The 25,329-nt window shown below is 40.7% G+C and overlaps 1 protein-coding gene across 2 annotated transcripts in view; it reads right to left on the reverse strand.

Moving 5' to 3' along the window:
• LOC122789754 (V-set and immunoglobulin domain-containing protein 4-like) overlaps window positions 1-25,329 on the reverse strand; it is a 432,304-nt gene that overhangs the window by 289,298 nt on the left and 117,677 nt on the right. For both annotated transcript variants that reach the window (XM_044057190.1, XM_044057191.1), the window contains exon 2: window positions 12,681-13,031. In XM_044057190.1, the coding sequence (XP_043913125.1) occupies window positions 12,681-13,031 (351 nt within the window). The remainder of the gene's footprint in view (window positions 1-12,680; window positions 13,032-25,329) is intronic.

Here is a 25,329-nt window from a genome sequence, read left to right on the forward strand (position 1 = left end):
AGCAAAGTCTGGATAATTAGCCAGATGTTTGCTGGGCCACAAACAGTTAGCATTTTTCGTGTTATTCTGCTGCAACCATTGTCTTTTCCTATACATTATATTTCTATAGGAAGTTAGTTAGATCTTTGTCTCCCAATAAGTAGCACAAATTCCTGTTAGTTTCTTTATAACATCAGCTCTTACATTTCCTATTCTGAATGAGTGTACTCCACACAATTAATATTACTATTAACGGTAGCTAAAACAATATACATCGTACTTATCTGCAACTCTTAGATGTAGTGCTCTCCTTAATAAAGTCCTTGTACTTGCAGGAACCGATTGCAAGGGAGTAAAGCACACTAGTAAGATCAGTAATAAACTAGCACACATCCTGCATATCGGTTTATACTGCCACATTTTAACCGAAAGCACAAGCCCTGCAGAATTCCTGTTAATAATAGCTAATGAATGGAAATGCCTCCGAGATCCTTGTGAAGTGTCGGTATAACTCAAGAGCGGTGCACAAACCGAACTGGAGGATGAGGAGATTGCGTTTACATGTTACAGGTAGATATCTGCAGACACGCCACAAACCGCAGACTTCCCAGTAACCCTAACATATAGAAAACATAGGGCTCTGTGTGGAAATCTCACTAAATGTGCAATGACGCTCTCTTCTCCCTTGCAGCACACTTGCACAACCTCAACAAATGTAAAATAAACAAGATCCTTACACACGAGGAGTTTACTTCCCACCAAGTACATACACACACCGGCCGACTCTAGGGATTAACTGAAAGCCTAGGCTAAAATTCTAGTCTTTCAAAATTCAAAAATAATAAATAGACTAAAAAAAAAAAAAATACTTCGTTCACAACATCACAAATAAATCCCCGGCCGGACCCATCCCTAACTTACCTCCTAGCCGCCGGTGTTGAAATTAAAACTCCAAACTCCATAGTAGCCCACGTGGAAGAAGAATGAAGCAGGCAAACAAAATGACGCTGAAGTCCTGATTCCAAGAACTGCGATGTCCGATAGCCAATAGCTGCACCCGCCTCTCTAGCACGCCAATGAAGGAAGGAACGAGAGGCGGGAGTTAACTGTTTATATACGCTCAATTGATCAGTGGCCGTGATGTCAGTGGTGCAGAATCATCGCTGATAGGATGATTTGAATAATGCCCCATAAGAGCAGCCACTCACATCACACAAGCCTATACGTCATGTAGAGGGAGGGAATGACTGTGAGAACATTAGGGACCGGGTGGGGGTTGTGCTATTGTGGAGGATATGTAAAAAAAAAAAAAAAAAAAATGTTCGTGCTTGACCTGGGTCTAGGGGGGAGAGCGCAATTGCCAATGCCTAACCTCAGTCTATGGGCGCCCAGCGGTGAAATCTGCAAATGCGTTCACCCAACGGTATACTTTTACTTTAGAGCTTGACACTGAAAAAGGTCGAAAACTACTCCCGAATGACTCCATTGCGGTTTGCGGCTGTCCTGACTCCCAGCACCAGTGCAAAGATCCAACACAACTTAAAGAGATGTACACGCACCAAACAGATGGGGAAAGACTGTACACATCTCGGCTTTCTAGTCGGTTCACAGCAGAACTCCGAATAATCCGACAAAAAAAAAAAAAAAAAATTCTTGAACTGGCGAGTCTGGCGCCCTTTTGAGGCCGGACTATACGGCGCCCTAGGCGGCCGCCTAGTTCGCCTATGCCTAAGGCCGGCCCTGCTTCCACAGTTAGCTTTTTCAGGTATTGAAGGGGCTAATCAAACTATTGTCACTTGGATCATACTTAGGGCTTTAACCCTATAAGCCAATGAAGCTGGCTTTGCCATTACAAGTGTGCAATGTAATAAATGCAAACACAGTTGTTGTCATTTTTTGTTTAATGGATGCATACAAGCATACTGGTGCCTCAGCCTCTTCATAAGTTATTATGATATCAGTTCAGTATAGCTAGAAATCAGAACATTCAGCCTTATGTCTCAGGGGTCAGGTGCAAAATGCTTTGATGTTAATGTCATGGGCCCCACATAAGGGAAACATTTTAAATTCAGTATGAAGTCCTTATCACCTGCAGCCACACAGTTAATGAAGTGTTAGAATCCTAACTGCTGGTAAGCTGGACAATAGCTGTCTAGAATCCAAAGGAAAAAAGGAAAAACACCACCAAACAATGAAAATGAACACTTTAAAGTTTTAAAATGAAAAATAAACACTGTCACTGCCATAAACTTGAGTGTAAAAAATCACCAGGAGTCAAAATTAGCGCCTTTGTTCCTTTTATTTCCAGAACTTCGTCAGAAATAAAGCATTAATGCAAGATCACATTTTAAGTACTCACTTCATGTAACATCATCATCAGTTCAAATTGAATCGGTTAAAAAGACAGAAACTGCCTAATTACAATAGAACCAATGCTGCTTACTATGTAAACAGCATATTAAATAAAGAGTATAGGTTTTGTTTACCTTGCTGTTTTTAGTTCTTGTTTTCATTTTTACGTAGGTAAAACTACAAGAACCCTAGGATGTCAAATGAGAGAACATCTTAGGGCAATCAAAAACAAAGATTCAAATGCCTTAGCAAGGCATAGTACAAGTTGTCCACAGTTTCACAAGTTTTATTTTTTAGGGTTACAAGTCAACACTAATAGCTTTGTTGATCAGTTTAATGATTTTTTTAGAAACGGTGGAACTCAAATGCCAAGTGCTTTTAAGAGCAGATGTTTTGCCGGGATTAAATGAAACTATTTCTATAAAAAGATTTTTAAAATATAAGATGCAGAATGTTTGATTTATTTAATATGCTGTTTACATAGTAAGCAACATTGGTTCTATTGTAATTATGCAGTTTCTGTCTTTTTAACTGGTTCAATTTGAACTGATGATGATGTTACATGAAGTGAGTATTTAAAATGTGATCTTGCATTAATGCTTTATTTCTGATGAAGTTCTGGAAATAAAAGGAATGAAAGTGCTAATTTTGACTCCTGGTGGTTTTTTTACACAACTTTGTGGAAGTGACAGTGGTTTTCTTTTTATTTTTCATGTTTTAAAAAAGGGAAAAACTGAATGTTAGACAATCTTTTCAGCTAAGGAACTTTATTGATCAGTTAAAATAATTTGTCACATATAATGTGTCTAACTGCAGCACTGAAGACCACAAATTCAGTGCCATGATACAGTTATAATAGAACAAAAGCAATTGTTCATCACTTTGTCTTTCAAGTGTTATAAGCAAGAATGGGACTAGGCAACACACACAACTAGTGTAGAGTGCAATCGGCGCAGATGTCACTTACTTCATTTTATTTATTTATTTATTGGCATACTTGTTTACTTATATACTTATTTGGACATGTTTATGTTCATTAAAAGCAACTAGAGTAAGTATATAGGCAAGTAAACATTTCTGTGAAGAAGATTAATGTACAACGTCAACAAAACTCATGCAAATAGAACATAATTCTCCAAATGATGTTCACTGTATCCCTTTACGACAAAATATGGAACTAAAACCTTAACCAGAGAAACAAACACTGCTTTGTATCAGGACCAAGGCCTACAAGCCCCCCCCCCTCAACAAAAGCACACACATACTTCAGAATATAAGTGCATAGTTAGCAAACTATCTTCACCCTCACACCAGCAAAAATGAAATTTCTGTCTCACTGTAAGGATGTTATCATTTTGGACAAAGCACCAGCATTCATTGAATGATATCCTGCTCCTTATATGTCATCTGATATTTTTACATTTACACTTTGTCATTAAGGAACATGCAGTAGAGAGTCAATTATCTGAACTACTTCGGATCTAGGGTAGTTCAGATAACCAAACATATAATTGAACCAGGTAAAAACCTTATAAAATCTTGATGTTGTGTTGTCCCATCTTGCCTTCTGTCTTGCTGTTTGGGTTCGGAGCCGAAACTTCGGCTCCGACTCTGCCTATACTAAAGCTCGAGAGCTTCTACTGGCTCAAGGCTGAGTGCTATCCCATAGTGCTTAGCGGCTGTTTCCCAGATCTCATTTGCTGCTTGAAGCTTTGGGATTGTCTTCAATGGCTTAGGATTAAAAATTTTATAATTTATATATTTTATTACTTTTTCTGTCAAATTGTTAGATGTTTTTACTTATTAGTGCTATCGTAATAGCCTTGTGCTAGTTTTAGCTTGTCTAAACCTTCTAAGTTTATCTTTGCTGCTATCTTCTTCTTTGTACATTGTTTTTTCCTCAAGAATCCATTTAAATTAATGGATTCTTGCCATTTTCTTCCTTATTTCCCTTTTAGGAGTACTCCATTTAAGTTAGAGGCATGTCTTCCAGTGAAGGAGATAGTCATTTAACTCCCATCTTTCCTTCTCTTTAAAAAATAATAATAATAATAATAATATAATACCTTATTGTACATACTTGTTTCTTTCTTTTCCTCTTTTTACAGTTATAGTTTTTGTTATAACTTTTACTGAGAAAATTTCTTCCTTATAGCTAGCATGTCTAAGGAACCAGCTAAGGAACACAAGTCAGGATTCAAAAAGTGTGATTCCTGCACTCAGAAGATGTCCATTACTGACGGACACACTTGCTGTGTGTACTGTCTGGGTCCGCTCCATCTTCAAGACTCCTGCTCCATTTGTCATAGTTAAAGTGCCAGGGTCTTGCAGGAGAGGAGGGATAAGCTTATATTGACATGCTTATTAAAAGTGGATGAAGGAAATCAGACCGAAAAATCAGACAAAACTCAAAAGTCTGCTTCTGCTTCATTGGCTCCAGTGTCTGAGCTGACAAGCAGCACCAAACATGATGCCTTTTCATCTCCAAAAATTGTCGGAGCTGAGAAACATAGTTCTCCCTCAGCTCCCCCTGTCTCATCGGAGACGTTACGGAGCCAAAAGAGGAGCCGGTCACCATCCTTGGAGCCTGTTCACTCGGTGCTGGTGTCTCCTTTGTTACAGTCGGTGGCAGGTAGCCACAAGTCTTCCAGTCATTACTCTAGATCCTCCAGGTTATTGGATGAGGACGTGGAGCAGGTAGTGAATTGGTTGTTTCAGACCCAGGCCCTAGCTGAAATTCTCTCAAGCCCAGCCCATCAGACCGTGGAGCTGATAACGGTACCTTCTACTATGCCGTTTCCTCCTCCAACTCAAACAAGTTTGGAGTCAAAGAGTATGGAAGTCATTGTGCTGGATCCATCAGAGCCAGTAATCACTATTGATATCTCATATCTGATGTCTGCTCTGGTTTCCTCGATGCTTTCATCCATCAAGGGACCTGGGGGCTGACTCCCTGGTCAGCTCTGGGGGGAGAGTCTGGTTGGACCCTTGTCAAAGCCAGCTCTCCCACTCAGCACCTCAGCTCAAGTGAGTTCAGCTCCCACATCTGCCTCGGAGCCACCCTCCTCTGTGCCGAGGAGATTTCCCAGCCTATCGGGGTCAGATTCTCTTTTGGCCCAGGACCGCGGAGCCTTCGAGGGGATGTGGAGTGTGCTCTCAACTGAGTCTGCTCCACCTTCAGCTCCAGTCTCCCCCCCCAAGGTACTGGTGTTCACCTCTTCATTACCTCTCCATCACCCACAGAGTAGAGATCCAGTGCCTGTGGAAGCCACAATGGGTGGATCCTCCTCTTCCCATACCTCCCCAGAACATCCCCCGAGGAGGTCCCTCAAAAGAGACAGTGTAAGAGGAAGCACATAGACTCCCCTGAGTCTGTCACTTCTGATACCATCTTAGAGGATTCAGAAGGTTCCCCAAGGTCACCCTCTGAGGATGTCTCTTTTTGCAATATCCTGGAGATCCTTAAACAGAGGAGTGGCTGGAAGTCCCTTTCCCCTTCTGAAGATGATTCGGTATACCTGGAGGCATTTGGCTCTTGCCCCTCCACCTCTTGGGTGTCTCCACCTTTTGACCCTCTCCTGGGTTTGATGAGCTGGAAGGTGTGAGACTCTCCGAACTCAGTGGACCCCATTCTGTGGAGGCCTAATAAGTTCATTACTGCCACGGAAGATAGGCAGTATTTAAGTAAAGGGGTTCCTGTAGATGCAATGGTGGTGGCAACAGCCACAAAAAAGGAGTTAGCTGAAACTTCTGTGTCTGTTCATCCACCGAACAAGGATTCTCATACGATGGACAGATATGGGAAGCGTATGTTCTCCTCAGTGGCATTTACTTTACAGTCACTGAATTATTTGTCGCATTTCACACAACTTCAGAGGGATCTCCTAAAAGAGCTAGGAGATACCCTGCAAGGTGCTACAGCCCAGGACTTATCTGATAAGGTTAACTCCCAGCTTGCAACCTTAACTTCCATATCTAACTCCTCCATACGGCTCATATCTTATGCAGCCGAAGAAGCGAGGAGGGCAGCAGGCACAGGAATAGCTCTTCATAGGCATTCCTGGATGCGCCTTTGTGAGTTTGCAGAACCCTTCCGTTCTTCCTTTATTGACACTACCAAAGAAAAAGGAAAGTCCAAAGGAGAAATAATCAAGCTGTTCCAAAATTTAATTCACGACAAAAAAACACCAAATGAACGCGGTTAATAACCATGCGTTTTCGTCCTATAAAAGACTTCATCAGATTACTTTATTGACACTACCTTTGATGGCTCATCATTGTTCAGGCCTAAAGTAAAAGAAACTCTCAACAGGAGCCAACAAGATGATAATACTCTGTCTGCCATTAGAGTCCATTTTTCTGCCCCTACCAGACCTTATCCTAAAAGTCAAAAGGGCAGAAAGATGTGGTTCCATAAATCGAAAGGAGCCTTATCTGACACTCATGGTGATCCTTTCCCCAGGGGCAGAGGTGAATACAACGGAAGATGACATCTACGTGGCAGAGGGGGTCCACAAAACCAGGGTGACAGATACTTTCTCTGGTAGGCCTTTCCAGCATTCCTGAAAGGAGGCCCACCTGTCCACCTCTGGAGGCAGTCAGGGGAGACTATCACTGTACCCAGAAGCCTGGATGAATTTGACTGAAGACAAATGGGTACAGTCCATTATATCCAAAGGATACATCATCCCCTTCCAATGTACACCTCAGCCACAAAAGTCTACCCCAGACATTCCACCTGGTCAAAGGGATCAATCAACACTAGAAATACAAAAGTTGCTAGAAAAAAGAGTCATCCAAGAAGTCCCTGCAGACCAACTAGGATCCAGAATTTACTCAAGGTTCTTTTTAGTTCCAAAAAAGACAGGGGACTGGAGACCCATATTGGATCTCAACAGACTAAACAAGTAGGTGAAAAAGTCAAAGTTCCAGATGGTAACACTGCAGTCTATACTTCTGTTTCTGGGAAAAGACAATTGGATGTGCTTGTTAGATCTTCAGGATGCATACTACCACATAAAGATGGACAGGCACTCAAGAAGATTTCTACACTTCCAGCTGGGAGCCAGTCATTACCAGTTCAGAGCTCTGCATTTTGGACTCACCACAGCCCCCAGGGTGTTTACCAAATGCATGGCAGTAGTCACGGCTCATCTAAGATGCCAAGGATTCCAGGTGTTTCCATACTTAAACGACTGGCTCTTAACTGCTACCACCAAGCAACTACTGATCAAGCAAGAGACTACACCATTCATCTCTTCTCAAAACTAGGCATTACTATAAATACAGAAAAATCTGCCTTGTTGCCAGCACAGCATATTACATTAATTGGTGCAGATTTAAATACAAACGACATGTTGGCAAAGCTACCTCAAGAAAGGATACCGATGCTATGCAGTCAAGTGATTATTTTATTCAAGAAGAACAGAGTACCGGCAAGATTTGTACTAAAAGTCCTAGGCTCTATGGCAGCAATGATAACACTACTTCCCATGGAACGACTTCACATGAGAATACTGCAGTGGCTACTCTTCGCCCAATGGTCCATGCAGGAGTTACCCATGTCTCACGAAATATTTATAACTCACTCTTGAAAGAAGGACCTATCTTGGTGGGTTCAGTCCACTTAGTTAACAATATGCAGACCATTTGTACTTCCTCAACCTATCACTACAGTGAACACGGATGCATCCCAAATAGGGTTGGGGGGCATTATCTGGGACAGACGGTCCAAGGAGTTTGGAAAGATCAGAAGTACCATTTGCACATCAATGTCCTAGAGATGAAGGCCATACTTCTGGCGTTGCAAGCACTTCAGGACTCTCTTCCCAAGGGGAACTATTGCAATTCAGACAGACAATATGTCAGTGGTATGGTACATCAACAAATGGGGGGGGACCCAGATCCTACCCTCTATGTTGAGAGGCCCAGAGAGTATGGCAATGGGCAATATCTTCTCAACGCTTTCTGACAGCAATGCATATCCCAGGGAAATCCAAAGTTATAGCAGATAGGCTAAGCAGAGTGATTCTCATTCCTCATGAGTGGTCCCTCAATCAGGAAGTTGCGAATCAAATTTTTAGTAAATGTGCCCAGCCTTGCTGCAACCTTTTTGCCACTCCCTTCAATTCCAAATGCAGCAACTACTTTGCCCTAATTTCCCCTCCGGTAGAGTCTCCGAGGGATGCACTGGTTGACGATTGGCCCCTAGGTCTTCTTTATGCCTTCCCCCGCTTCCCTTGATTCCAAAGGTCATACAGAAAGCAAAGTTGTTGAGTTGCAGGTTAATACTCATTGTGCTATACTGGCCTCATCAGATATGGTTCCCCTTCCTTTGGCCCTACCTTCAGGAGGACCCATGGATCCTGGACCCAGTGTCAGACCTGATGCATCAGTCAAGAACGCTCCATCCTGCACTCCACACCCTCAAGCTGACAGCTTGGCTGCTCCACTTCCACTCTTAGCCAGGCTTCTGGAATTGTCCCCTGCAGTACGTCACATTCTAGTCCCTTCGCACAAACAGATGACTAGGAATCTCTATGCAAGCAAATGGAAGAGGTTCTCTTGTTGGGCCGACAAAAGACATATAGATCCTTTTACAGCATCTGTACCTCTAATCCTGGAATTTCTAACAGAAACCTTTAATTAAGGGGCAGCGGCAGCCACTATCAGAGTTCAATTAGCTGCTATTTCTAATTATCATGTGGTAGAATTAGGATCTAGTCTAATGTCTCATAGACTATGCAAAGCCTTCCTAAAAGGTACTTTTCTGTTAAGACCTCCTTTCAGAGAACCTCCACCTCCTCCTTGAGACCTCAATCTAGTATTATCATCTTTGATTCTGCCCCCTTTCGAACCAGCATCATCTTGTTCATTAAAATTTTTATCTTGGAAAACACTCTTCCTGACATCAATTACTTCAGCCAGGAGAGTATCAGGGTTGCAAGCCTTGTCTATCCATCCACCTTATTTGATCTTCCATAAAGATAGAGTTTCCCTCAGAACAAATCCTTCCTTCTTATCAAAAGTTTGTTCTCAAGCCAATTTAAACCAGAATAAAGAATTATGAGTGTTTTTTTCCAAACTATGGCAACAAGGCAGAGTATAATCTCCACCAAATGGATGTGCACAAACAGTTAAATTTTTACTTGCACAGGACCACATAATTTAGAAAGTCAGACCAATTGTCTCATTTTCAGAAAATATAAAAGGTTTGGCAATCTCAAAAGTTACTTTGTCCAAATGGCTTACTGAAACCATCACATATGTCTATAATTCCCGCAATAAGGAACCACCAGGGAAAATCAAAGGCCATTCAAGTAGGGCGGTATCTACCTCTATTGCTTTCAATCCAGACATCCACTGGATTCAATTTGTGCTGCTGCTACATGAGTTAACCCTCATATCCTTATTACTCATTACAAAGTAGATGTGGCCTCCCGGAACAAGGCATCCTTTGGTTCCACTGTCCTGAGGAGATTATTCCCTTGAGCCACTCAAGAAAAAGGTGCTGGGGACTCTGTCCCAAACAGCAAGACTGAAGGTGAGATGGGCAACATAACATAAAGATGTTATGTACTCACCATAACGTTCCATGTTTGTTGTCCAGTATCTCGCCTTCAGTCTTGCATCCCTCCCAGCCATCCCCGTCGTGGAGTACCTAGAGGAATATTTTTTCTCAGAAACTGGCAGATAAGGTCTGATTCCCTTCTTGCCTTTTCTTGTTAATCTTTTTGACAATGTTTTCAGATATTATCCTTTGGATATTGAACATATCATGGGAACCTTCCGTCTCAAATGAGATCTGGGGAGTAGACGCTAAGCACTATGGGATAGCACTCAGCCTCTAGCCAGTAGAAGCTCTCAAGCTTTAGTATAGGCCGAGTCAGAGCCGAGATTTTTGGCTCCAAACCCAAACAGTAAGACTGAAGGTGAGATACTGAACAACAAACATGGAACGTTATGGTGAGTACATAACTTCTTTTTTTCCTGCATGCAGGAATACACTTTTCAACTATTCAGTGATTCCAGTGCACAATAAAGAATTATGTTTACACACAGAGCTGGCTACAAGCTCAAAAAACACACTCAAGCAAATATGTATAATGTTTACATACAGGTTCATAGGTTGGTACTAGGCTATTGACCCTAGGGCCTATACAAGCCTAGCCATAACAATTCCATGGATAGTTCTTCCTACAGTATTTACTTCCCTGGACCCCTGTCTAGCAGGGCGACTGACGTGATCCCCAGGGTGAATTTCCTATCTCCCATCCAATCGTCAAGGTTCCTTTTGAAGAGGGCCAAGGAGGCACTCTGCTTGACATGTATGGGCAACAAATTACTCATGAACTAGTATAGGTTCCTGACCCAGAGACTCCCCATACTCTGGAATAGACTATTCCAGAGTATGGGGAGTCTCTGGGTCAGGAACCTATCCCTCCAGAATGTTTTGTTCATTGTGATGACTAGGTTTAGATCCCTGGAGCGTGTGGCTCTGAAAGATTGGGATTTCTTTAAGTGGAGCATGTCCAACAACGCAGGGTTTGACATGGCCTTGAATGTTAAGCAGAGATCACCTCTGAGTAGACGATATTCAGACTTTATGATTTTTTCCTACCCAAAAACTGAAACGCTAGTTCAGATAACTGACTTTGCAGATAATTGACTGTCTACTGTAAATGAAATTCAGTGAGTCAAAGCAATGTTTGAGGAAAAATTAAGAATTTAAAAAATAAGCTGCCACAGAGTATGCTTTGGAAGTTACCAGAACAGAAATGCATTAAAATAACCAACAGGTAAGCACATAAAGAAATTAGCATTAACTAATTAAACAAACAGAATTAATTAATAAAGTTTCAATATTTATTAAATTATTTAAAACAAAGTTCTTGCTGAGTCACTATGTGTTTATTATTAAAATCAGAAACTTCTCCAACATATTTGGGAGATCGAAGACATAAGCCAGTGCAGTGTAAATGTTGGTCTACAGTTATTTATACTCTTTGCTATAAAGAGTGAAAATATATTTAAAAGGGCTAGCAACTAGTTCATGAGTAATTTGTTTCCAAATCTTAAATGGGCAATTGGGATACAGCAAAAATCTTCAGAGTCGGATATAACAGTGCAATATCATTCTGTACACTACCACTGGTCTTAAACTTGTTTGTAGGGGCACCTCCTTTTACAGAACCTTTCACACTGGAAGTATTATGCTGCATACTATTTTACAAGGAAGTTATTTATTTCTATAATGATGATTCATCTTCACAAGGGACCATTTCCTCAAGGGAAACAAAGTACAAAAACCATTGCAGTTATAAAAATTAGATAAATAATAACATGTTTTGAATTATATTCAAAACAATTATCTTTTTTTAAATGGAAATCTAAAGCTAGAGCTGGATTAGGATTCTATGTAAATATTATGCTTTAAAGTAGATCAGAAGATATGTGTTGGTATATGATACCCCAGAAAACACAATCATTTTAGTAAAAGATTTTGCTTCACTGCCAGATAAATTACTTTTAGTGCTATCCATAAATGACACATGGAGATAGTATACTATAAAATGATTACTAACTATTCTTAAATAACAAGATAGTTTTCCCCGTTCTATACATCATTCTTATGCAAGTAATGTCCTTAACAGAAGGAAATACTCTGTAAATACAAGAAAAAAATCCATAATTGTCAGTAATGAGCTGCTTATAAGAATAGAATGCAACAACTATCTACTTCAGCACATAAGTACAAACAACCAGATAAGGACTAGGGTACACAGCCAAAGCTAAACCAAGCAAATTATGGTGTCAGCCACAAAAGACGAAATAAGACAAAATTGTCAAAATCATTTTTCTCTGGGGGTGCTATGCCCCCTACATTGCCAGTTAATGGGGTTTTATCCTTTGTGACATTTACAGATACAATCAAATATGAGATTGTTCCACCTTAGGAAAATGGTAAACACTCTTTAAATGTTTTTGTTGGCTTTCTTCTTTCAGTTTGACAAATTTTGATTCAGGGGAGTAACCTATTATCATTATAACTTGGTTATATTTTTCTTAGTGAATGTAAGAAATGCATAAAAAAGCATTTCTTACACAGTTGTCACACTGTACTTAGATCAGATATGATGGTCTTGAGTACTTCATCTGAAGATAAATTCAAAAAAGTAAGAAAATATTGTAACTTTTCTGTGTGCATTATCTTATTTTATGAGAGAGAGAAACATATTACTTTCAGCTAAAAGAATTTAATAATGGAATTTTAGAATAACTATCTTTTGAAGTATTAAACATTTATAAACAGATGCAATTTACTTTAGTAAAAAAAAAGTGCCACATACCTTTAATGACTTTCACCTGTGTATGTACTTTATTAGTAGCGGTCTCTTTAGTTGCTCTGGAGGTCCATGTAACTTCACAGAAATACGCTCCACTGTCACCAAGCATCATGTCTAAAATGAGAGACACATCACCTGCAGGGCCATTAAGAATACTTGCCTTGCCCCTGTATTTGGACATTGGGATATGATCACCTGATTTGTCTCTTTGTATTACAGTTCGATCATCTTTACTCCATCTGATCTCTTTTTGTATATATTCATCAGATGGCTGATAATGACAAGGTATGGTGTTAGATGCCTTCCAAGTTGCATTCATCTCTGATAGGGAACTCAGATGTGGGAAAGAATAAACTAGAACAATAAAATAAAAAAAAATAAAAGTTAAGTGCTATTTTAACTGCACAACAAAAAGTGTGGCATTTCATTTAAACATATGAATGACTTTTACTGTACCACTACTGCTTTGTAAATAACACATATATACTGTTATTCAGCTTCAATATATATATATATATATATATATATATATATATATATATATATATATATGCAGTCAACTGTCTTTTGTACTATAAATTGTTATGAAATATCTTGACATTTGAAGTCTATTTTACTAAACTAGAGAAAAAAGAGGCAGGGTAGACACAGAAACACATATGATGAGAATATTAAAAATAGTTAAGAAAGTTGTAACAGAGTATGAGATCTTATGATCCTCGCCACTGCCACCAATTTGTATACAATATAAGGAACAACAGCCTCATGATCCACATTCTGACCTGCAAATAGAATGTGAGGAGGTTCACCTAAATAATGCATAAGAAATGTGTATTACTGCATTAGTTTATGACCAAAACCTTCACAGTAAAATAATCTTTAATGTGAACAGCTGAAGAACACAATTATAATGACTGGCTTCCCTGTATTTACCTGACTTTGCTTACATCTCAATGCCTATGATAATTTTGTGTAAATTTGTTTGTGTGTGCATATCTATAGCCATATCTATATATCTATCTGTATATACAGTATAGTTGGGCAAAGCACATGTGTGTGTGATGCTAGTATTGTAGTGCTGTTATTTAGGAAAGGAGCATTCTCGTGAATGCAGGTGTGGGTGAGTTCCAGTTGGTCAACAAAGGTAAGTGGAAAGATTTTTGGGACTGTGTGCGCGTGTGTGTGTTTTAGGGTTAAGGTTAAGGATTACATAAGGGGAATGTATTTAGTATGTGTATGTGTGACTGTTTTAGGGTCAGAGTAGATTTAGTGTGTGTGTGTTTGTGTGTGTGTGTGTGTGTGTGTGTGTGTGTGTGTGTGTGTGTGTGTGTGTGTGTGTGTGTGTGTGTGTGTGTGTGTGTGTGTGTGTCTGTTTGCGTGTGTGTGTTTGCATGTGTGTGTGTGTGTGTGTGTGTGTGTGTGTGTGTGTGTGTGTGTGTATGCATGTGTGGTGAGTGTCTGAGCAGTCTTATATAGTGGTAGTATTATGACAAGGTCTTTTTTAAGGTAGGTTGCATGTCAGCATCAAGGTTAGGGTTAGCAGGCATTAATAATGCTTTCAGGAGTTGACCCAGTTTTTCGGGGATTGGGAACTTATGTGGACAGTGACCTAACTTATGGCCATCATTTATCCACTGTCATGAAAAAGCCTCTCTATATTGCACAGCTTATAAACAGAGGGACTGTGTCTAGATCTAAGCAAGTCAATGTAATGTCCCCCTTTACTCAGCCCTCATTAGGCCGGTCATTAAGTATAATGCCTCCTTTGGCATTTATCTGTCTAAACACATGCAACAACTGGAACACCCACAGGGATATCTTACTAAAAGTATACAAGGCTTAAACAAGATGTCCTACTTGGGCCGACTCAAAGCCCTTTTACTATACTCAGAATCCTACAGACTGCTAAGAGGTGACCTGTGTCTGGCAAACAAGTCAAAATGCATCAGAAAACCTCTGTCTAGGAATGTATATCTCTTCTGCAACATCAACAGAATGGTTTGAAGGGACAGGTATATCTCACAGAGGCTGCAGGTGCTCTGGAACAGACTCCACAGCCACATAAAACAAAGCTTATCCCTGTTCATATCCAAGCACAACTTTGATCTATTAATGGAAAACAAAAAATGTATACCAGAACTGCCCCCTGTACTAATAATGGGTACAGACAGCTCCTAAATTCTTTATTCCATGCAGGGGTCCCCTCAAATAACCTATGGTGTGATTCCAGTTATCATTGGGGGTAATATATAATTATCAACCATGGAATAGGTAAGGCAAGTCTCTAATTAAATGGGATAGGTTAATTCGAGAATAAAAATGGAAATTGGCTAAGCTTAAAATGTCCCACAAGGGTGGCTAACCTAGTATTACCCATGAACCTATAAGATAAGTTTATTATGACCAAGTGAAATATATTGCATTCTCTAGTAAGTTCATTAACAATCTGTTCTAGGCAGATTTTGTTTATAAAATCTAAGAATGTTTGTGCATATCCTACATCAGCAATGTAGGCTTCCCAGTTGATCCTTTTGTAGTTAAAATCAGTTAGACTAATAGCATTCCTACTTATAGGTGATCATTTAGAATGTTTAGGAATGTTGTGGGCTTTTCTGACATAGAGAGGGAGTCTATAGCCTAAAATAAAATAAGTTCATAGGTAGGTACTAGGCTATCTGCCCAAAGGCATTTATAAGCCTAGCCAGAATGTGCTGGCTTTCACCGCCCCCTTAGATTAGTTCCCTGTACCTCTGTCCAGCAGAGCCATTGAAGTGATCCCTGAGGTAAACTTTCTGTTTCCCATCCACTCATCAAGGTTTCTCTTAAAGAGTGTTAGTGAGGAGCTCTGCCTAATGTAGATTGGAATCTTGTTCCAGAGCATGGGAAGTCTCTGGGACAGGAATCTATCCCTCCAGCGCTTCCTATTTATTGTTGTGGTGAGGTTTAGATCCCTGGAGCGTGTGGCTCAGGGGGATATGGTTTACTTTAGGTGGAGCATGTTCATCAAGCAGAGATCACCTCTGAGTAGACGGTATGCAACACAGTACAGCTGGAGTTTCTTCAGTCGAGCTGCATAGGGCATCTGCTTGAGGCCAGTGATCCTCTTGGTGAGGTACTTCTGTGGTCTTTACAGTTGTTGCAGGTGTCTTGTAAGGTATATCCCAAATGGGGCATTGTACTCTATGATGAGTCTGATGAGTGATGCATAGAGGGGCCCAATGACCTCTTTCGATCTGGATGCAAACCTTTTTGTGATTAGGTGGGCCACATAGAAGGATTTTCTAACCACTTTGGCAATGTGATCATCAAAGGAGAGGTTACTATCTACTTGGGTCCCCAGATCCCTTATTACATCTTCCGTATTTAGGGGACTACCACCTATGTGGTAGTTTGTGGGTACTTTGTTTTTTCCAAAGGGGATGACTATGCACTTTTTGGCATTTAGCTTAAGGCCATGGTTTTGACACCAGCTATCTGCCTCAGTGAGACCCTTTTGGAGGATGTTTGTGTTAGCCGGAGAGTCAATTATAGCCCCTAGTTTGCAGTCGTCTGTGAACTTGGTCAGCCATAGTCCTCCTGTGCTTGCCTGTACCTCTGAGAAGTATATGCCGAACAGGAGGGGTCCAAGGACTGAGCCCAGCGGAACACCACTTGTAACCGGTTTAGAGTCAGACCTAGCTCCCACAACTCTTACCATGTGGGTTCTGTCCGTGAGACAGTTGGCAACCCATCTCATAATGTAGGGGTTTATATTCAGGCTGGTGAGCTTATCTATAATACCTGAGTGGGGAATGATGTCGAAGGCCTTTGTGAGGTCTAAGTAGGCTGTGTGGACCACCTTTCCCTCATCTATAGCCTTGGTAACTGTCTCAAAGAAGTCCACCAGGTTTAGGAAGCACAATCTGCCCTTAACAAAGCCAAACTGGGTAGGGTCCAGTGTTTGGAGGTTTCCTATGTCTGTGTTAATGAGATCCATGATGATGCGCTCCATAGCTTTGCAGACCAAGCTAGTCAGGCTTATAGGGTGATAGTTCCTGGGGTCTGTTGTGGCTTCACCTTTGTGGAGTCAAATAACTATTGCTGCACACCACTCTGTGGGCATGTAGCCTGTGGAGAGGCTGAGTTTAAACAGTGTGTTTAGGTGAGGGGTTAGTTCATCTTTGAGCTCGTGTAGGACACAGCCTGGGACACCATCTGGTCCCACTGATGGTGTGTTTTTGGCTTTGGAGAGGGCTGTTTTAACCTGAGTGTCTGTGATTTCAGGGGCACTACATTCTTCTGTTATAGTTATGGGCCCTTTTGGGGTGAGAGGGGGGTGAAGTTTGCACTGAACCTGTCTGCCAGAATGTTGGCTATATCGGTCGGTTCAGTGTATTTTGTGCCATTCTGCATTAACTCTGAGCAGGTCTGAGAATTGCCACTTAGATTCTTGACATAGCTAAAGAATGCCTTGTGGTTATCTTTGGAGTCCATGGCAATTTTTCTTTTGATGCTAGCCTTGGATGATTTTATGAGGGAACATAGTTTCTTGCTGATATTGATCAGAGATGTCTTCCCTTCTTGGGATTTTACTCTTTTCTGTACTAGTTTCCTCCTTCTATTGTATAGCTTGTTTATGGCAGGGGTCCACCAGACTGGTTTCCTTTTCTTGGAGGAGTGAGTCTTGGTTTTGTTTGGGATAGCATGATCCATGCATTCTTGTAGGCGCCCGTAGAGTGCATTAGTAAGGGATTTTGCAGCTTGGACAGCGTTATCCTTTAGCATGAGGGCTTTGAAACTTCCCACCTTGGTTTTAATTAATGTGAAGTTTGCTTTTGAAAAGTTAGTTTATGGTCAGATATAACTAGTGAGGGGTTGACCTCTAGTGTGAAACACCAGTCGCCCATGTTGGTGATGACCAGGTCCAATATGTTGTCACCTCTGGTGAGGGTGTTGACCAGTTGATCCAGGGCTTTTGAGTTTATAAATTCTAGGAAATGTTGGGCAAGGGAGTTTGTACTTGAGTAGTTCTCCCAGTTAATGTTTGGGTAATTGAAATCACCCAGTATCAGGGTGTTTGGTAGGACCTTTATGTTTCCCAGTGTTTCCAGGAATGCGGAGTGGGGATCCTGGGACATGGTGGGTGATCTGTAGCAAGCTATAATTTGAATAGCAGTTTTGCCTGTTAGTTGCACGTGGATGATCTCTGAAGCATTGTGCTGTGCCACTAACCTGGAGGTATGGGTATCCTTGATGAATATTGATACTCCCCCGCCTTTTGTATTTCGGTCCGGGTTTTGTGGCCAAAATGTATGGTATGAGTTGTAGCCTGGTAGTGCTGGGGTGCTCTCTGGAGCCTTATACCAGGTTTCTGTTACTGCACATATATCGATTTTGTCCATACTGAGGAGTGCCTCGAGTGCATGCATTTTGAGGTTTAGACTTCTGGCATTGAGTAGCATCACCCTCAGTTTTTTGTTACTTGTGCTATTTACGGTGTTGGGTTTGTCTTTTGAGCCATGCCTAAAAAAGGCACTATGGGGGTGGCAAGAGCCTTGGCCAGTATTTGAAAGCCTAAGGGTGACAGGTGCAAGCTGTATCTAGCAAAGCAGCATGGCTTGTCGAGCATGTCATCCCAGGCTGACAGACACTGGATCCTCTTTGAATGACACCAGAAGCTTAGCCAATTGTTGAAATTGATAATTTTTTCTCTATACTGTGGTATCATTCTTGCTGAGGGCAGGATGCTACTCAGGGTCAGGGTCATACCAGCCTGGGCTATGTGATCAGAGAGCTCCTCCATTTCTCTTTTCATGTAGTCCAGGGAGGTACGGCTCAGGTCATTCACACCAACATGGACAATGACCGAGTCATATTTGTACTTGTTCTGGAGTGACCTGAGTGCTTGTGTTATGTGGAGGATCCTAGCACCCGACAGGCAGCTAACAGTAACCTTCTCCTTGTTTAGCCTAGTGAGTGGGACGTCAGTGTACCTGACTATAGAGTCACCTATTACTAGTGTGTTGGTTATGTTATTTTGCCTTAAGGGCTGTGATTGTGTGGCATGCTGGTTTTGTGAAGTATGTGTTTCATGGTTTGTGCTGGGGGTGGATGTTGCTTGGATGTCTGCTTTGGAGGTCTCTGTTGTTTTTGCAGATTTTTATTTAGAGCCTCCAGTTGGACCGGAGAGTACACCTGAAACTGCCCTTTGGATATGCCTGGATAGGTACAGTGAACTGTTTTACTGATTGGCTGGTAAGGTCGAATAGAGAGCCTTGTCCTTCTCTACAGTATAGGGGGGTCTAGTGCTAAGGTTTATTAGTGCTTGCTATGCGTTTTGAGCAAGTGCCGGGATGAGAAGTAAATGGTTCGAGTGCTTAAGTTGAAAGTTTGTCTAGTTCCAAGGGAAAAATTGAAGAGTAGTCTTTGTGGAGCCGGGAATAGTTATACTCTAGCTAACTGACGCTGCCCGGTGCGCAAAACCTTGTAAATGCGGGTTTTATAGCAGGAAAATGAAAGAGATAGAAATTAGCCCAAAATGGCCCATAAACTACTAATTTCTGGGCTGAAACCACTCATCCAGGGACAGATAGGCTGCTCAAAGCTCCCTCTCTCACAGTGAACAGAGAAACTTCCTTCTATCCAAGTAAGGTATGGGCAAACACAGAAACTTGTAACACAGCCTTGAATTCAGCACTAACCTGAAAACTGGACTATACTACCTTAGAAAGGCAGGAAAACAAGTATATATTTTTTTGTTGTTTTTCAGAAAATAAAGCAGATAACAATCAAAAAAACACTTTAAATGCACAGAAATGGCTATCACACTTGAGTGTGTAGCCTACAACAGTTAAACAGGTAATTTAAACACAAAAACAACTTTGTTAAAGTGTAGGCAGTAAAATAAGTACAATATATAGCTGAAACAATCTTTTTAAATCACAGAAACTCTAGCAAATTGTCGTTTTAGGTGGAATTAGCTAAAGGCAGCAAGAAAATGCAGAAAAATTATACTTAATCACTCCAAAGTCTCTCTTTTGTCTCTCTGCTGCTGTAGAACTCTGCAGAGCACCAGGCAGGAGCTTGCTGAGCTGTATACTAGCACAAAAACCTTGCAAATGTGGATTTTTATAGCAGGGAAATGAAAGAGATAGAAATTAGCCCAAAATGGCCAATAAACTACTCATTTCTGGGCTGAAACCACTCCTCCAGGGACAGATAGGCTGCTCAAAACTCCTTCTCTCACAGTGAACAGAGAAACTTCCTTCTATCCAAGTAAGGTATGGGCAAACACAGACACGTGTAACACAGCCCTGAATTCAGCACTAACATAAAAACTGGGCTATACTAGCTCAGAAAGCGGGAAAGCAAGTATATATATATTTTTTGTTTTTTTCAGAAAATGAAGCAGATACAATAAAAAAACACTTTAAATGCACATAAATGGCTATCACACTTGAGTGTGTAGCCTACAACAGTTAAACAGGTAAACACAAAAATGACTTTGTTAAAGTGCAGGCAGTAAAATAGGTACAATATGTAGCTGAAACAATCTTTTTAAATCATAGAAACTCTAGAAAGTTGGCATTTTAGGCGGAATTAGCTAAAGGAGGCAAGGAAATGCAGAAAAATTATAATCACTCCAAAGTCTCTATTTTGTCTCTCTGCTGCTGTAGAACTCTACAGGGTACCAGGCAGGAGCTTGCTGAGCTGTATACTAGCACAAAAACCTTGCAAATGCGGGTTTTATAGCAGTGAAATGAAAGAGATAGAAATTAGCCCAAAATAGCCAATAAACTACTAATTTCTGGGCTGAAACCACTCCTCCAGGGACAGATAGGCTGCTCAGAGGTCCCTCTCTCACAGTGAAAAGAGAAACTTCCTTCTATCTAAGTAAGGTATGGGCAAACACAGAAACTTGTAACACAGCCCAGAATTCAGCACTAAAGGCTTGAAAACGAGTATATTTTTTGTTTTTTTCAGCAGCAATGACAGTTAATCTAGCATGATTTGAACATTTTTAAGCTCTACTTGAGGATCTCTGGTTATCTGTCTCTAGGTAATGTGGTCTTAACAAATATGGATATGCCACCACAATTTCAAATAGGTCTAAAGGATTGGAAAACAAAAACTGAGATACTGAGAGGGTACTCTATGGGCACTTAAACCAGGTGTCTATTACAATACAAGCAAGGATGTGTTTCAAATGCAGGAGGGCCTCAAGGTCCAGTAGTTTGTCCTTTAGACTTCTAGTATTAAGTAGAGCCATCCTGATATGATCTAGTGATACATTTGTTTTGAATGTTAGGTTGGGAAGTCCATCAGATGAGCCTTGCATAAAAAAGGCACATATGGGGCAACAAAAGCTTTCACCAGTTTGTGGGATCCTTGGAATGAGAGATGCAAACCATTTTTGGTAAAGCAAGTGTGAATTCTGGACAATGCTTCTCTAGACTGGCAACAATAACGTGACGTCCCTTACTAACCTGGGTCAGTAACAAAGGAGCTTCAATCCATACTACTGACTTCAATAGTCACTTAAACATGAGTAATATTTCACAAGTTCCTCTAAAAGCACAACAGGAACATGCTCTAAAAGCTGGGACTGGACTGTTTACCTCTGTCTACCCCAAATATAACTCCTTATTACACAATTCAGAGCAATGTGTCCCACTTTATGACCTGTGATACACTTACACATAAATTAAATCTCACACATCCAAACACTTTTCTGGGAAAGCCTGACACAGATTTCCAGTTGTGCCCCTTCCCCAAAACAGTATGGTGACATGCTGCCACCAGAGAGCCTGCGTGGTCTTTTAAAGGGGTATCCAGTTATGAAAATTACATATTAAAACAAATGATAGCAAATGACCTAAAGCAGCCATGGCCCGGGAAGTTATCAAGGCAAGTATAAACACCCTCAAATCACTAAAGAAAACACTGATTGACCAGCCACAATTCAAGTGTGAGCTAATAAAAATATTTAATAATGAGAAAAATGAATAAAAATATACAACAGTAATTTCCAATAAACAAATAGAACTCGATCATCAGGAAAATGAAATTAATACTGAAGGATAGAAATCCAACATTTAGAAAACTCTAACTGATTAGTTATAAATTCCAATCTGACTAAGGAACACTGTCCTTGATCTAAACTAAATTATTACAACAGAGCAAAGGCAGGCTTACAGTTCTTGGTGAGTCTTTCTGGGTATTCACTGCATAGTATAACTATGAAAAACTAACAACTGCAACTGGCAACTATAACTGGCTGTTAACTGACAATAACTGTCTTCACAGGTTCTTTTATAGACTCGCTTAACTGACAATTGTTCCAGTTCAAATTTTCATTTCATATTTTGAAAATCAACCAACAGCTGCTTTCTAAAGTTCCTTCCTATCTTTCAGCCTCTCACAGTAACATATAGCAACTGTCAACATTCCGATGACATAATCTGCACAGCAGCTGATTCCGAGACAGTCTGCATTTAAAATCGTCTTCACAAATATGCACATTTAGAAATGTAAAGGAACGATGTTTAAGTTTTTAAAACATTCTGTACAAACAGATTATAAATCAACATGTAAAACCTATTTACAATATCATGGCTAGTTAAACTGGCATATAATACACAGGTTAATCTGAAACTATGTACAAAAATTTCAGCCAGACATGCTAACACAAATGACAGTGTCTAATTTCTTCACAGTAAATACATTTGTGGTGAATCTCATCTCATGCTGACTGGATCCCCCTATAAGAACACCAGGTGTTTAGCTAATGGATAAAGACAATCATATTTTCTTTAAACCTCAGCATGATTTTTGATAATGAAAGGATTCCAGGAACACTAGGATCCTCCCTACATTTATAATATGAGAGCTCTATCATGTGTCTCTAAATATTCCTCTAGGTTCTGTACACCAGGTCATTTACCAGACATGGACTACCACCATGCATAATCATATTTGTCTGATTTAAGCTTCCTAAGCGCCCTTGTAACATGAACAGTGCTGACTCATATGAGACAGCTCACTGTTACCCTGCTTTTCTCCAGCCTTGTAGAATCTGATTACCTAACTATGGCATCACCAATCTCTAGTACATTACTATTTGCATTTAAAGACTGCTTAGTACAGGATGTGCTGTTTACTGGTTACTCATCTGTGTTGCCACTATCACAGCTACATTTTTCAGCTCATTTTAAATGTGCTTAAAGCAAAGGTGACTTGCTTACCTAATCACAGCTGTGAAGCAGCTTTAAGCACAAGAAAAGCACAAGACTGTATTTAAATCTTTCTTTGTACTTGGTCTGACTTACAAACGTGTTGCCGGTTATCACTGCTACATTTCCTACCTCATTCTAAATGTGCTTAAGGCAAAGGCAACTTGCTTAGCTATTCACAACTGAAAACAGATTCAAGCAGAATAAAAACACCAGTTGGCTTTAAAGCCACTCTTTTCTGTGATTGATCTAACTTGCAGCAAACACTCTGTGGGGTTTCACTGCTATATTTCTCACATAATTCTAAATGTGCTTCATGCAAAGGTGACTTGTTTCCCTAATCAGAAAGTCAGCACCTTCAAACACTAGAAATGTACTAATTCCATTTAAAATCCAGCTTTCAATGTATTTGGGCTGACTTACAACAAGTGAGCTCTCGCTTCCATGTATACTATTTTGTTCCATATTTCTAATTCTGTGTCACCTTGACAGGTGCATGCATTACCTCAGGCTGTTCTATTGCATATAATTCAGTTAATTGCATTGCATATCATCAGAACTTCTTCTTCTTTTGACTTTTCCCAGTTAGGGGTCACCACAGTGGAAAAATGGTCCACAGAACGATTGGCAGTGGAGTTTATGGTGTCAAGTTGCCAGTCCGGTGCTCAACCTTCCACAGAAGGCACACAAATGCACACATTTACACCTAGGGCCAATTTAGAGTGTCCAATCCACCTACAGCATGTCTTTGGGATGTGGAAGGAAACCAGAGCACCCATAGGAAACCCATGTGATCACGGGGAGGACATGCAGACTCCACACAGAAGGCACCCCAGCTGAGAATTGAACCAAAGAACTGCTTGCTGTGACGTGCATATTATCAGGACCATGACATTAAAAATACTGTCACTCTGAGTCGTAGCAAAAAAAAGTCCACTCCCCAATGTGGTGCTCCTCAAATCCATTTATGCACCCTTCAACTTTGATTTGAGGAGCAGCAAAAAAAAATTATTTTAAAAACTGCAACAAACTGCTTACCATAACTTATAACACACTCATGATGTGCTGAAGCATGCATGACACTATTGATTTCTGTTACTGCATACTGAATGATTAGCATTTGGCATCATGCCCCCTATCCTTTGTGCCTGATTCAGCTGCTCCCTTCACCCCACCTTAACCACACTTCTAGTTTCACATCTCTTAACTGGCATTGGTGCCATAAACAACATAAGTTATGTTTCTTAGGACAGCCTTGTAAATCACCAGGCACTGACCTAACTCCAATAGATGGTTTTCATTGAAAACCAGCCTTTTGTGTAGTAGGGTGGATGGGTTGTTAGGTGTCTATGTGCATGTGTGTGTGCATGTATTCATGTAGGTATTTGTAAAGGAAGTAACTGTATAGGTTTTCATAAGTTATTATTTGCGCATGTAGTAATTCAGTCAGACACCTGAGGTGCTCGCAGTCAATAAAGTGGCTTTAATGAGTATAAGTGTGTGTGTGTGTGTGTGTGTGTGTGTGTGTGTGTGTGTGTGTGTGTGTGTGTGTGTGTGTGTGTGTGTGTGTGTGTGTGTGTGTGTGTGTGTGTGCGTGTGTGTGTGTGTGTGTGTGTGTGTGTGTGTGTGTGTGTGTATCACTATTTTTTATCTGTGGACACAAAAAAAAAATCACAAAATATTGGTTAGCACAAAAATAATTCATCTAGGTAGCATAAAAGAAAAAAGGACAGTTAATAAGTCATTATCTTTCAAAAATAAGAGACAGCATGCATCAAGGATTATCTAGAACATTAGAGCTTCTGGAGGCCTAGTAGCTACTACACTATAGACTGCATATCCTGATTGTGATACAATCTTATTAGTGGCCTCTGCCCTAAATTCCATGTTGTCTAAACTTTTGCAAAAGAGAGTATAATCCTACGAGTGGAGGAGCTCCCTGGTCAGCCTCAGTACGAAGCTGCTAAAATCCTCCAAAGCTAGTTACAAAAACAAAATCACCACTGATTCTAAAGACAACCACAAAGCATTCTATAGCTATGTCAAGAATCTCTCTGAGTTACAGCACAATGGCACTAAATATGCAGAACCAACTGATATTGCCAACATCCTGGCAGATAGGTTCAGTGCTAACTTTACCCCCCTCTCACCCCCTAAAGAGCCCATCTCTATACCAGAAGAATGCAAAGTTCCTGTAATCACAGCTGCACAGGTAAAAACCACACTCTCCAAAGCCAGGAACACAGCATCCATGGGACCAGACAACATCCCAAGCTGCGTTCTACATGAACTACAGAACGAACTGGCACCCCAGCTAAGTACCATGTTCAATCATAGCCTCACTTCAGGCTTTGTGCCTGCTGAATGGTGCATAGCAATGGTTATCCCACTCCACAAGGGGGAAGCCACCACGGACCCCAAGAACTACCGCCCCATTAGCC

Source organism: Protopterus annectens, chromosome 15.part0, assembly GCF_019279795.1.
Source record: "Protopterus annectens isolate FY-2018-M chromosome 15.part0, PAN1.0, whole genome shotgun sequence".
Taxonomy (NCBI): domain Eukaryota; kingdom Metazoa; phylum Chordata; order Ceratodontiformes; family Protopteridae; genus Protopterus; species Protopterus annectens.